Source organism: Pelodiscus sinensis, chromosome 7 (genome assembly GCF_052426305.1).
Source record: "Pelodiscus sinensis isolate ZL-2025 chromosome 7, ASM5242630v1, whole genome shotgun sequence".
NCBI lineage: Eukaryota > Metazoa > Chordata > Testudines > Trionychidae > Pelodiscus > Pelodiscus sinensis.
The window spans coordinates 58351538-58364032 of record NC_143058.1 but is presented as its reverse complement, the minus strand read 5'-3'; the positions used below and the strand labels follow the sequence as shown (position 1 = coordinate 58364032).

Below are 12495 nucleotides of genomic sequence, written 5' to 3'. Positions count from 1 at the left end.
AATTCAGTAGCTCGTGGAGCATTAAAGAAAGCTGGAGCGGCAAACACTGGAAGAGCAATCTTTTAAAGCTTTATTGATGGCAAAGGGGAAAGTGATACTGTAGGCAAGCCAATATAGTTTTTGCTGGGGGAACAAATTAAAGTTCAACATTGGAAAATCATTTTTGATGACTGGGTGCATGAAAGCAAATTAGTCAGGAAATAAATCATGCCAGACTGAAGAAGAAAAGGTTCTCCAGGATGGTCTCAAACTTCTATAAGTAAAAATAAAGGAAAGATGGGTTTCTTCTCCAGAAACTGCTCCTGCAGTAATGAAATGAGTTCAGTCTCACCACCCCATGTATTTTTAAGAGCTCAGTGTTTTTATAAAAACACAAACACTTACACTTTCAGAGAACTGAATACTTAGCAGAATGTCCATTCATTGCTGTATCTAATTTCCTTATTCAATATTTTATTAACACTGAGCTACACAGTGGCTGCTCTGAAGAAGTTATAAGTCTAGAAAACAATTTTTTCCCCACAAAACACATCGGCACAGTCAGAATGTCCCTGGGCACAATTATGAGGGCAGTGTAAATCCAAAGCAACATCAGGATTTAGTCTAGATTTATGCTTCTCTTATTGAGATCACAGTTGGTCTTATTAGTCCATGAAGTGGAGTATACACTACGGTGGCTGGGCAGACCTTCACTGACCACAAGCAACGGAGAATGTGGCTGGGATGAGTGGTGCATGACCAGGGCCAAAACAATGCTTTTTAGGGCCTCCTTCCCATTGTCACTTAGTGGTGTTCAATGGCCAATGCTCAAGGAAAGCACACACAACTTATTCTTCGGGGGAGGGGGGGGGGGAAGCAGGATGGCTCCAGTGACTGTTGTTCAGATGATGCACCTTAGACAGAAATGTGGCTGCAAAAGCCACAATGAAGCTTTTTTGTCCATAAATTCGTCCAATTTTACAGATACTCCCAGCTCTCTAATGATGTCAATGTCCTAAGCTATGAGGACATTTTTCCGAAGGGCAAGGAATACATTTTCATAGAGAAACCTTAAAAGACTAAAGAATCTTGAGGAAAGAAAGTGGGGTTTCATGCATGATCTCAGCATTCAAGACTGTTATAGTGGAGACTTTGCATCAAGATTGCAAATGAAATTTTAAATTTCTCAGTGATCTGTAACAAAAAAAGTTTTAAAAAATGCCTGAAAAATCTATTTACAAATCCATTTATTTTGCCAGCAAAAATAATAAAGCTGTATGTCATAATAAATCTGATCCCTTATGCAATAAATAACCATAGGCACATTACAAATCCCAGAGTCATTCATTCACTCCGTACCTGTGAAGAGGATGTTGCTCGTTTTTCCATTTTAATAATTCGTGGCATTTATATAGCTCTTACATTTTCAAAGCCTGTGCACACTTTACTTAATATTAGATTTTCTAAGGCCACCCAGAGCGCAATCTCTGGATCCTTCTCCGACAGGACTGCCTTTTTCCACTGCACCTTCCAGCTCAGCATCCCAGAGGGAATTTGCTGGGGGCGCCTGGTAGTCTCAAAAAATGTGTTTCCGGGCAGGGGAAAGGCAGCTCTTTTCAGGCACATTTCTCCCACACCCAACCCGTCTTCGCCACTACCCGATGCCCCCTTAACAGATGGGGGCGGGGAGGGAAGTTTCTCTCAACTTTTCAGCTGAGAGATCCCTCCCAGAACTGTCCAGGCGCCTCCTCTCCCGCCCACGCCCCTTTTTTTTATTCCAACCAATCCCGAGCAGAGCTGTAGAGGAAACAGAAGCGGCGATTGGCCAGAGCGGAGGTTCTATGCCCCGCCTGCTGTGTGGTTGTGAATGGGGGAAGGGGCGGGGTTCCGTGGAATCCTGAGACATATATGTATCTTTTTTGTGTGCCATTAGTTGGACTGGAGACGCTCGCTAGCCCGAAGACGTTGTAGTGGCTGCTGTACCCTCGCTTCGGACTGTACCCGCTGCAGAGCGTTTCGCCGGCCCTGTGAATTGAGAAGGAGCCTAGAGGGGAAACCGTCGGAGCCAGAGGGAGAACCGCGCCGTAACTGGATTTTGACAGTTAATTAAGCCCCCCAGTAAAGGACACAGATCAGTCGGGCGAACTAATAATCCGTTTAACTGTAACCTGAAGCCCAAGCTGTAGGGCTGAGCAGCCAGGCGGGGAGCGGAGCCAGCGAGTTGCCGCCGCCACAGCCACGGGATTTTCTGCACAGGCGGCTAACACTTTGCCGAGATTTGTGGGGGTTTTGTTTCTCTCCCCGCGCCCGCGGCAGGCCTCTCAGGAAACTTCGCGGGAGGGCTGGACGTCGGGGACAAGCCCCCCGACCCGTGGAAAACAGCAGTAGTGCGGCTGGGATTGAACAAGGACTCTCCGGCCCCTGGCAAGCGCACCGCAGAGCTTCTCTGCTGATGTTCCGGCCCTGAAGGGCTCCCCGCGCCTCTGCTCCCTCCGGCTGCCCCAGCAATGTGGCCTGTAACGGCTGCTTCTCTGGGCCTGGCCGTCCTGCTGGCTGCCCTCCTAGGCTCGGCGGCCCAGCAGTACCACGGCGAGAAGGGCATCTCGGTGCCGGACCACGGCTTCTGCCAACCCATCTCCATCCCGCTGTGCACCGACATCGCCTACAACCAGACCATCCTGCCCAACCTGCTGGGCCACACCAACCAGGAGGACGCGGGGCTGGAGGTGCACCAGTTCTACCCGCTGGTGAAGGTGCAGTGCTCGGCCGAGCTCAAGTTCTTCCTGTGCTCCATGTACGCGCCGGTGTGCACGGTGCTGGAGCAGGCCATCCCGCCCTGCCGCTCCCTGTGCGAGCGCGCCCGCCAGGGCTGCGAGGCGCTCATGAACAAGTTCGGCTTCCAGTGGCCCGAGCGCCTGCGCTGCGAGAACTTCCCCGTGCACGGCGCGGGCGAGATCTGCGTGGGCCAGAACACCTCGGAGACCCCCGGCCGCGGCGGAGCAGGGGCCGGGCCCCCGACCGCCTACGCCACCCCCGGCCTGCCCGACTTCCTCACCCCGCCGCCGCTGCCCCCCGCCGGCTTCACCTTCTCCTGCCCCCGGCAGCTCCAGGTGCCGCCTTACCTGGGCTACCGCTTCCTGGGGGAGCGGGACTGCGGGGCGCCCTGCGAGCCCGGCCGCCCCCACGGGCTGATGTACTTCAAGGAGAGCGAGGTGCGCTTCGCCCGGCTATGGGTGGGCGTCTGGTCGGTGCTGTGCTGCGCCTCCACCCTCTTCACCGTGCTGACCTACCTGGTGGACATGCGGCGCTTCAGCTACCCGGAGCGGCCCATCATCTTCCTCTCGGGCTGCTACTTCATGGTGGCCGTGGCCCACGTGGCCGGTTTCCTGCTGGAGGAGCGGGCGGTGTGCGTGGAGCGCTTCTCGGAGGAGGGCTACCGCACCGTGGCGCAGGGCACCAAGAAGGAGGGCTGCACCATACTCTTCATGATCCTCTACTTCTTCGGCATGGCCAGCTCCATCTGGTGGGTGGTCCTGTCCCTCACCTGGTTCCTGGCCGCCGGCATGAAGTGGGGCCACGAGGCCATCGAGGCCAACTCGCAGTATTTCCACCTGGCCGCCTGGGCCGTGCCGGCCGTCAAGACCATCACCATCCTGGCCATGGGGCAGGTGGACGGGGACGTGCTGAGCGGGGTCTGCTACGTGGGCCTCTCCAGCGTGGACTCGCTGCGGGGCTTCGTGTTGGCCCCGCTCTTCGTCTACCTCTTCATCGGCACCTCCTTCCTGCTGGCCGGCTTCGTCTCGCTCTTCCGCATCCGCACCATCATGAAGCACGACGGCAGCAAGACGGAGAAGCTGGAGAAGCTGATGGTGCGGATCGGGGTCTTCAGCGTGCTCTACACCGTGCCCGCCACCATCGTGCTGGCCTGCTACTTCTACGAGCAGGCCTTCCGGGCCACCTGGGAGAAGACCTGGCTGCTGCAGACCTGCAAGAGCTACGCCGTGCCCTGCCCCGCCCACTTCGCCCCCATGAGCCCGGACTTCACCGTCTTCATGATCAAATACCTCATGACCATGATCGTGGGCATCACCACCGGCTTCTGGATCTGGTCCGGCAAGACCCTCCAGTCCTGGCGGCGCTTCTACCACAGACTCAGCAGCGGCAGCAAAGGGGAGACCGCGGTATGATGAGCCAGCCCCTCGCTGCTCTCCCCTGAAGGCTGCTGCGGCTCTTGGAGTGTGTGCCCGGGAGAGCCACGCAGGCCCCAGAGGGACTCTCAAAGGGTGGTGAGTGGGCTCCTTTTGGGGGGGGGGGATTCTGCTACTCTGCCGGCCCCAAAGGCAAAATCCTCAGACAATGACTTGCTGGCTGGCTTGCCAACCCAGTTGAAAAGCACAGAGTAAGCACCCTTCTTAGACTGCGGATGGGGAGTCCTTTCCCTGCAAAAAGTCCCTTTTTAAAAACCACTCCTGTAGTGTCTGGGCAACAGGTTAAGCTGGATCTGCTGTGTTAGTGCCGGTAGACAGTGTGGGCCAGGAAACTGGAGTCAAGAAATGGTCAAATCCATAGTTGACCTCGGTTATGCTGCAACCAACCTTGGCTTAATTTCCTGAGTCCTATTTCATTGTCTTGTCATTCCAACCCAGAGAAAGCATGTGAGTATTTTAAAAGAAGCTGCCAATTATAACCAGAAGCCCTTGCACTCCCCTTTCTATTGGACAGAATATGGGTTGCTTTTATAGCTCATGATGGCTTATCAAGACGAACCTAACTGGAGTAGGGGTAGCCTTGCTGTTTTGAGGAGGGAGCTGCTATTTAATACTCTAAAAGACAGAACTTGTTGCTTTTCAGCAAAACGTCCCCCCCACCCCTTCCTTTGTTATAGGAGACAAAGAGGAAACAAAAGTGTTTTCTCTGTGGAAAGGCATAAGCATGAGACCGTTTTTTATGGGCAAGCTAACAAAAAGGAGTAGTTAAAATTCAACCTTGCCTGTGATTAGCATATACCTATAAACATTCTTATGAAAAAGGAGAAGGCAGATTGCTTTCATACACTGTGCAGTAGGGGTTTCTGTTCTAGCCAAAAGAAATGCCAGACTTTTGGTTAAACAAGTTTTAATTCAGAACACCTGACAAAACAGGATGCATTAAGATATGTAAGATAAGTATATACAATTTTTCTCTTCCTTCCCATAAGCCTTATTTGTTTGCTATTTTGTTTGGATTGTTCTAGGGTACAGTGAAAGAGAGCAAAGTGACTGGATTTGGGGGACAGGTGGGATAGTTTTTAGACCGTGAAGTGCAAATTTGCCTTGTCATCTAATTCCCTAAACTACATTGTAACAATAGTGCAATGTTGTTGGGGTTTTTTAAAGATGGAACTGCTCACCTTTTAAAAAAGGTGTGAGAAATCTTGTACTTTCTAAATAGAAGTACAAAGACTTAAGTTCCCAGTGATCATATCTTGAAACTTTTGCCAGAGAAGGGAAACTGATTAAAAAGAAATTAAACTTCACAGTCTTTCATATTCCTTTTGATATATGACTAGTGACTTATTCTTTCAGAGTCTTCAGTCATGTTACATTTATGTGTTAAATTTATAGATTGACTTTCATATTTTAAATACTACTTTTTAGCTTTATGATCTAAAGGGTTTGACTTTTATTTTTGCCTAAAGACTAATCAGGGAATTATGGATTTTTTAACAAGCCCTGCCCCCTAACTTTTTTCCCTAAGTCTGTAATCACTGCTCATAATGAAGAGCAGAGATTTTGAATGAAACTTTTAAAACTGTTCAGGGTGAGAACAGACTGTTACTGCCTAATGGGCATATACAGTAGCTTGAGGAGGGGGAGAAGGAAATATCCCCTCAGTCAAATCCTTCAGGACATCTGGTCCCAAACTCAGAGGGCTTGTTTTGTCCTTTGATGTGCACATTAAAAACTGTAGGAGAAATGCAGTATGTATATTTTGTAAATGTCTCTTTTTTGTAAGAAATATATATGTATTTATACATTTTTACTTGATTTTTGGGTTTTTTTCGGAAGGCCTGGATGAGGCCAGACTTCATCACATGTACAGATCACTAAATAAATTGTTTGTATTAAAAAAAGAAGTTTATTTCTCTAAAATTTAGGTTTCTGGCTACTCCATGGAGGGGAGGAAGAGAAGAGAACCTTCCATGCCCAATCTCAATTAGACCTTGTTTTTGGGGGTGACAAACACACAAGGGATCTGAAATTCAAGGCTCCAAGGTATTATTATTTTTGATGTAATGATTTCTAGCAATAGAAGAAAGATCCATTTTTTGGCTATTGCTATTCCTGGATCTACCCTTCACTGTAAAATGGCATTTTCCCAGGCTCTTTCCACACTGAGATCTATTACTGAAAAGTGCCACACCCTTGCTAAGTATTATTCATCCATATATTTAGTTTGACTAATGTTTTATGGGGTTCTTTGGTCAAGTAAGAATTCAAACTAATGATCACGGGCAAGTGGGATGGGAAGAGCCACTGCTAAGTAGCTTTTGTAATGGAAGTGGAGAAGGGTCTTATTTTCACCCCAAATCCCTCCACTGTGCCTGGTTTTACTTTCCCAAGCCTGTGGGGGTGAAGTTGCTTTAATTTTTTAATAGTCCACCTCACAGATGGAGGTGGATTATGAACTCCTCCAATCCATCCCTAACAGCATGAGCTCCACTGGCCAAGTGATGGGACAGATTCCAAATCCACACAGGTTTTACAATCACATAACATAGGTTTAGCAACAGCTTTGCTTCAGTATTAGTGACAAAGCAGTGTGTGGATGTATCTGTCTTCTGACTTACTCTGTTCAACTTCAACTCCTCCTAGAAACTGAAAAGTATTCTTAGATTAAGTTTGTTGGCCCTTTTGTTGTGGGTTTTAAGGGGGGTAAATATTGAGTTTGGACATGGCCACAGCCATTTCATGATGGGGACTGCCCTTAGACTCTCAAGTTTTACTATGAGCTTAGGCTGCCTGACCAAATCTTCAGGTCCCACAGGGCCTTTTTTCACCGACTCTTGGGAACAGTGGATGCACCATTTTTTTATGACACTTTGATCTGGGCATTGTACTCTTACGCATTTAAAAAAAACAAAATGGTTGTTTCAAGTTACTTTCAGAGCAAACCCATTTATGCTGCTCTACAAAGGACACCTTCATGATTTTAAAACTGCTAACTGCTCACCAAAACCATTTCTATCAGATTTCCTTTCCTTTCTGTTACAAGTCAGACCTCTTCAACCCGAGCCTAGGACATGAGATCACCGATAACTGCTCAGAGTGGTTTCGCTGTGTTCACTTAGGAAACCTGAACCTTTCTATAAACATTTTGCTCCCATAAATCCATCACTATTTGCCATCTGTAGTGGCTGTAGCAGTAAGGACCTTAAAAGAATAGTAACTCTCTTATACGTGTGCCTAAGCCACACTGTTTTCATAGCTCCGGTGCAAAATCTGCAATTAATATGTAAATTGTTGAACAGTTAAACATGTAATTTAAACAGATTGAATACCTGTATCATCTCCCTATTCCTGTACTTTTTCCACTGGGTAATGAGTAGGCCTCCGTTAAAAGTTGTTGTGAAACTGCAGTTAGGTGCAATAGTTGTCTTTGTCCAGGAACTAAAGAACTTCAAATAAAGTATTTTTACTGGTACAAGAGACAAGTGCAGGGTAACAACTTTGTATCTTCCTGAGAAAAACAATATGATGGTTATGTCCTGAAACCATTAATATTAAAGCAGTATTTGACTGGGTGTTCCTCATTAAGAAATATTTCTGTATTTGAAACCACCTGTAGTATACTGGGTATATCTCTAATCAACTATTCTGGATTTAATCTGAAACTTTAGGCCAAATTCAACATGAGTGTAAATGGGAGCAATTCCCATTAAGTGTTAAGCAGATGTGACTCATACCAGGACTGAGTTTGATTTGTAGATACAACTATCAGACTTGCGAGCAATGATGGTATCTGGAGTGTTGGAGCAAAAATATTACCACTGTGCCTTATATCCTGTCTGGAAAGAGGATGTTCCATTAGCATGTTACTTCTGCCTGAAATCACACTAGCCCTATCTTCTTGGTATTCTGTGAAGCAATCTTGAAGAAATGGCTAAGCGGAGGAAACAGATTTTTGCTAATAAAAAAAAAATCAGCATTGATCTCCAGTACTGACTTTCCATTAATAACTTCTCAGTTTTAACAAATTTCAGGTCTTTCACATTTTTTCACCTTCAGTTCTCATGTAGGCAGGAATTCTCACCTCACAAGACCAGCAAGTACGATCCCAAGTATTTCTACATACAGTGCGTTGCAATAACTGGTTTTACAGAACAAGTTTCATAGGCTATAGACTCATCAATGGCTATTAGCCAAGATGATTAGACATGAAACTCCATGCTCCGGGTGTCACTACGCCTCTGACTTACACATACTGGGATAGGAGGATGGGACGGTCTTTGAAGCATCTGGCATGGTCACTGGCAGAAGACCAGATACTTCTCTTGTTTACAGGTACGTAAGTGCTTTTATACTACAGCCGGATTATTTTTTTAATAGGATACCCACATGAGCAAATTATTTCCTTTGGTATTTCGGTCAGTCAGCAGGCTTATCTGTCAGAGAAAGCCACACACGTTTGTACTCAGCAACTAGCAACAATAAACTTTCTTGTCAGTTTAAAATCAAAATTGATAGCTTGTATCTTGAGCAGCTGTCTTAGTAGATCATTTTTATTGCCTTTCAGACCCTTGCATCTAACTTTGTATACAGTAGACTCTTCACATTTGCCACCTACCGCTACTATTTAAAACCCTGAATTTTTATCAGATAGATTCACTCTGTTGCTTGGAGAGGTTGCTAAAGCACCCTTTCAGCATTATGACTGCTCACTAAGGTAGAATAGTGCCACAGCTCCTCTGTATAAACGAAGGTAATTGTTTCATGCCCACATAAGTGCGTGGTTTTGGCAACTCTGATTCTCTATAAGATAATTCAGGAATGGAAAAACCAGAGTATAGGGCAAGCTCCCAAATGCCCTTTTATAAATGCCAGATTTTAACCAACATGATACCCAAACTATAAAAGTCAAACACTCACCCCAGGGCTCAGCAATTCTCAGATGTTTGCTATTTCAGTGGAACTGAAAGGGCTTCAGGCTAGCAGGATTTCCCTGATTAGTTGGGACAAATGTCTTGGAATCACTCTGTGATACAGGTTCACTCTACGGTGGCTTTCCAGCTCTAAAAATTATGCCTCAGCTCAGTGTCACTATGGTTGCAGCCAACCAGAGCTAAACTACAGCCCATAAGGACACTGTTCTAACGTAAGTCGGTCCCCTCCGCTCTGACCAGCTAAACCATGTCAGGAAACATATGGATGAAAAGCCGGAATAGGGAAGTCCTAGAGTTTTAAACAAAAAACAAACAAACAAACAAAAAACAACCCTCAACTCTCCAGGTTAGTTAGAAGTTCCACATTCATGAGGGCTGGCCAAGCCACTTCACAATTTGGCTTGGTTATATCAAGCTTCACCTTTGCTTAAACATGGTATTATTACAAATACAGCTGGAAAGACAGTGTATACAGCACAGGGGAATAGTGAATACAATGAGGCTTTGACTGCATGACTCTCAGAAAATAGCCATGTGGCGATCGGGGTATTCATGCTAAAACATTGCTAGTAACAATTGTGGATCCTTGGGATTGAATGGCACCTTGGAAAAAGGCATACATCCGTACAACCCCTGCACTGCAGAGGGGTTTGGAACTAGCTGACACAACCCACAAAGGAATGGGAGAGGGGCAGTGCTCTTGTCAGTGTATACAATGAGATACGGTTATTTCCAATGTCTATTTTTGTCACATGAACAGAGATAGGTGCTTTAGTAAAAGCTCAAGGTCAATAGGGGTATGTTTGCAGGACAAGGTTGGTGTCAAACTTGGACAGAGAGGGAGGATGGTCCAGCAGTTAGAGCACTAGCCAGAGACTTGGATTTAATTCCCTGTTCCACCTTAGATTCCTGTATGGTGTTGTGCAAATCATTCCGAGCCAGATTTGTGCAATGGTAGTTAGGCACCTCAAGATGCAGAGAAGTGTAAAACACCTGGGAGTTAGGCACCTAACTGCATCTTGAGGTGCCTAACATACCTTTCCAAATCTGGCCTTTTGCCTAGCTGTATCTCAGTTTCCCATCTGCAAAATGGGGACAACTGAATTTTCTCCTTCCTACGTATGTTGTAAAGACATTAAAGATTGTGAGGAAATCAAATCCTACGTTAACAGGCCACACAAGTATCATTGAAAATAAGAACGTAAGAACGGCCGTACTGGGTCAGACCAAAGGTCCTTCTAGCCCAGTAGCCTGTCTGCCGACAGTGGCCAGCATCAGGTACCCCAGAGAGGGTGGACCGAAGACAATGATCAAGAGATTTGTCTCCTGCCATCCCTCTCCAGCCTCTGACAAACAGAGGCCAAGGACACCATTTTATCCTCTGGCTAATAGCCTTTTATGGACCTAACCTCCATGAAATTATCTAGCTTCTCTTTAAAATCTATTATAGTCCTAGCCTTCACAGCCTCCTCTGGCAAGGAGTTCCACAGGCTGACTACACGCTGTGTGAAGAAGAACTTTCTTTTATTAGTTTTAAACCTGCTACCCATTAATTTCATTTGGTGTCCTCTAGTTCTTCTATTTAGGGAACTAACAAATAACTTTTCTTTATCAGCCCTCTCCACACCACTCATGATTTTATATACCTCTATCATATCCCCCCTCGGTCTCCTCTTTTCTAAACTGAAAAGTCCCAGTCGCTTTAACCTCTCCACATATGGGACCCGTTCCAAACCCCTAATCATTTTAGTAATCATTGATAGACTCAGAAGCTGCATTTGTGTGAATAGGTCCAATTTCAGAGTCAGTTAAATTAAGACATTCAATGGGAATAAATTACTTGTATTTTCCTCATAAATTATGCACATTAGGGAGGCTGACCACATAACTTCACAGCAGGGTTCAAATATAAGGTACTACTGGTCCTAAGCTATTGCAAGGTAATCCGAGAAGTACCATGTTATGAGTCAGATGCACAAAGTACTCCACTCCAGGTCAAACATAATGGCTACGTCTACACTGGCCCCTTTTCCGAAAGGGGCATGTTAATTTCACAGGTCGTAATAGGGAAATGCGCGGGGGATTTAAATATCCCCCGCGGCATTTAAATAAAAATGTCCGCCGCTTTTTTCCGGCTTTTAGAAAAGTAGGAATAAGATCCTTTGAAGTAGGAATAAGATCCTCCGGAAAAGGGCTTTTTTTCCGGAGGATCGGGGCCAGTGTAGATGCTCTTTTCCAGCTTTTCTAAAAGCTGGAAAAAAACGGCGGACATTTTTATTTAAATGCCGCGGGGGATATTTAAATCCCCCGCGGATTTCCCTATTACAACCTGTGAAATTAACATGCCCCTTTCGGAAAAGGGGCCAGTGTAGACGAGCCCAATGGGTGAACTTCTTCCCTCAATTACACCCAGGCCTCCTGATGGGGGAGGGAAGGGAGGGCAAAGAGGGCAACTTTTGCAGGGGCCCAGCAATTCAAGTGTCCACTACCCAACCCCCCACCCCTTCTGCGAGTATGCAGCTAGCCCCCTCCACTTTGCCAAGGGGCCCAGTGAGTCTATTGGCCCCACTAATTAACACCCATGCATTTGAGTAAGTGAAAAGTATTTGGACATGTGTACCGGTATTAGATACATTTAGCAATATACTCAGCTCTTCCAGGGCACATCAATCTTAGGTGCTGCTGTCGTATACATTAACATAGTGCTGTTCTGTACATTAATGGGCACTAAAGAACGTTTAGTTTCTGCCAGCCGGGCTTACCTGGGCCAGTTAGCCTGCGTTTTAGAAATCACACCCCTCCAGTGTGCATTGCTGCTTCATGAAGACATATCCTGAGTTGCAGCTTGCATTTGAACAAGACTATATTAAGTGTTGAGATCCAATAAAAAGTACTGGAGATGTCCAAGGCTCCAGCCCAATTCTTAAAGCCAGTTACCACCTGACAACACTGGTGCGTGGTAACCGTGGGTATGTCTAGACTACAGGGTTTTGTCAACGGAAGTTTTGTCGACAGATACTGTAGACATAGAGCGTCTAGACACATTCAGTTCTGTCGACAAAGCAAGCTGCTTTGTCGACAAAACCCTGTAGTCTAGACGCAAGCCTACAGGCAATAACACCTTCTGTCGACAGAACTCTGTCAACAAAAGGCGTTATGCCTCGTAAAATGAGGTTTACCAGCGTTGACAAAACTGCTGAGTTCTGTCGACGTTATGTATAGTTTTGTCGACAAAAGTCCACTTTTGTCGACAAAACTCAGTAGTCTAGACACACCCAGTGTGTTGGCACACGGTGCCTCACCTCAGTTAACTGCACTGCAAATGTATAACCGACACATTCAAACACACCTTTCTGTGCCATCTGGTCTTCTCC

At 46.2% G+C, this 12495-nt stretch overlaps 1 protein-coding gene across 1 annotated transcript; it reads left to right on the top strand.

The window, feature by feature from the left end:
• Nucleotides 1-1852: 1852 nt before the first annotated feature.
• FZD7 (frizzled class receptor 7) lies at nucleotides 1853-10839 on the top strand. The gene has a single exon (XM_075933859.2). It carries the CDS (start codon nucleotides 2487-2489, stop codon nucleotides 4164-4166), a length of 1680 nt encoding a protein of 559 aa, XP_075789974.1. The 5' UTR covers nucleotides 1853-2486; the 3' UTR covers nucleotides 4167-10839.
• Nucleotides 10840-12495: the final 1656 nt, after the last annotated feature.

Excerpts from the sequence above, each read along its gene's own strand:
- FZD7 (XM_075933859.2), top strand. The coding sequence starts at position 2,487 with ATGTGGCCTGTAACGGCTGCTTCTCTGGGCCTGGCCGTCCTGCTGGCT.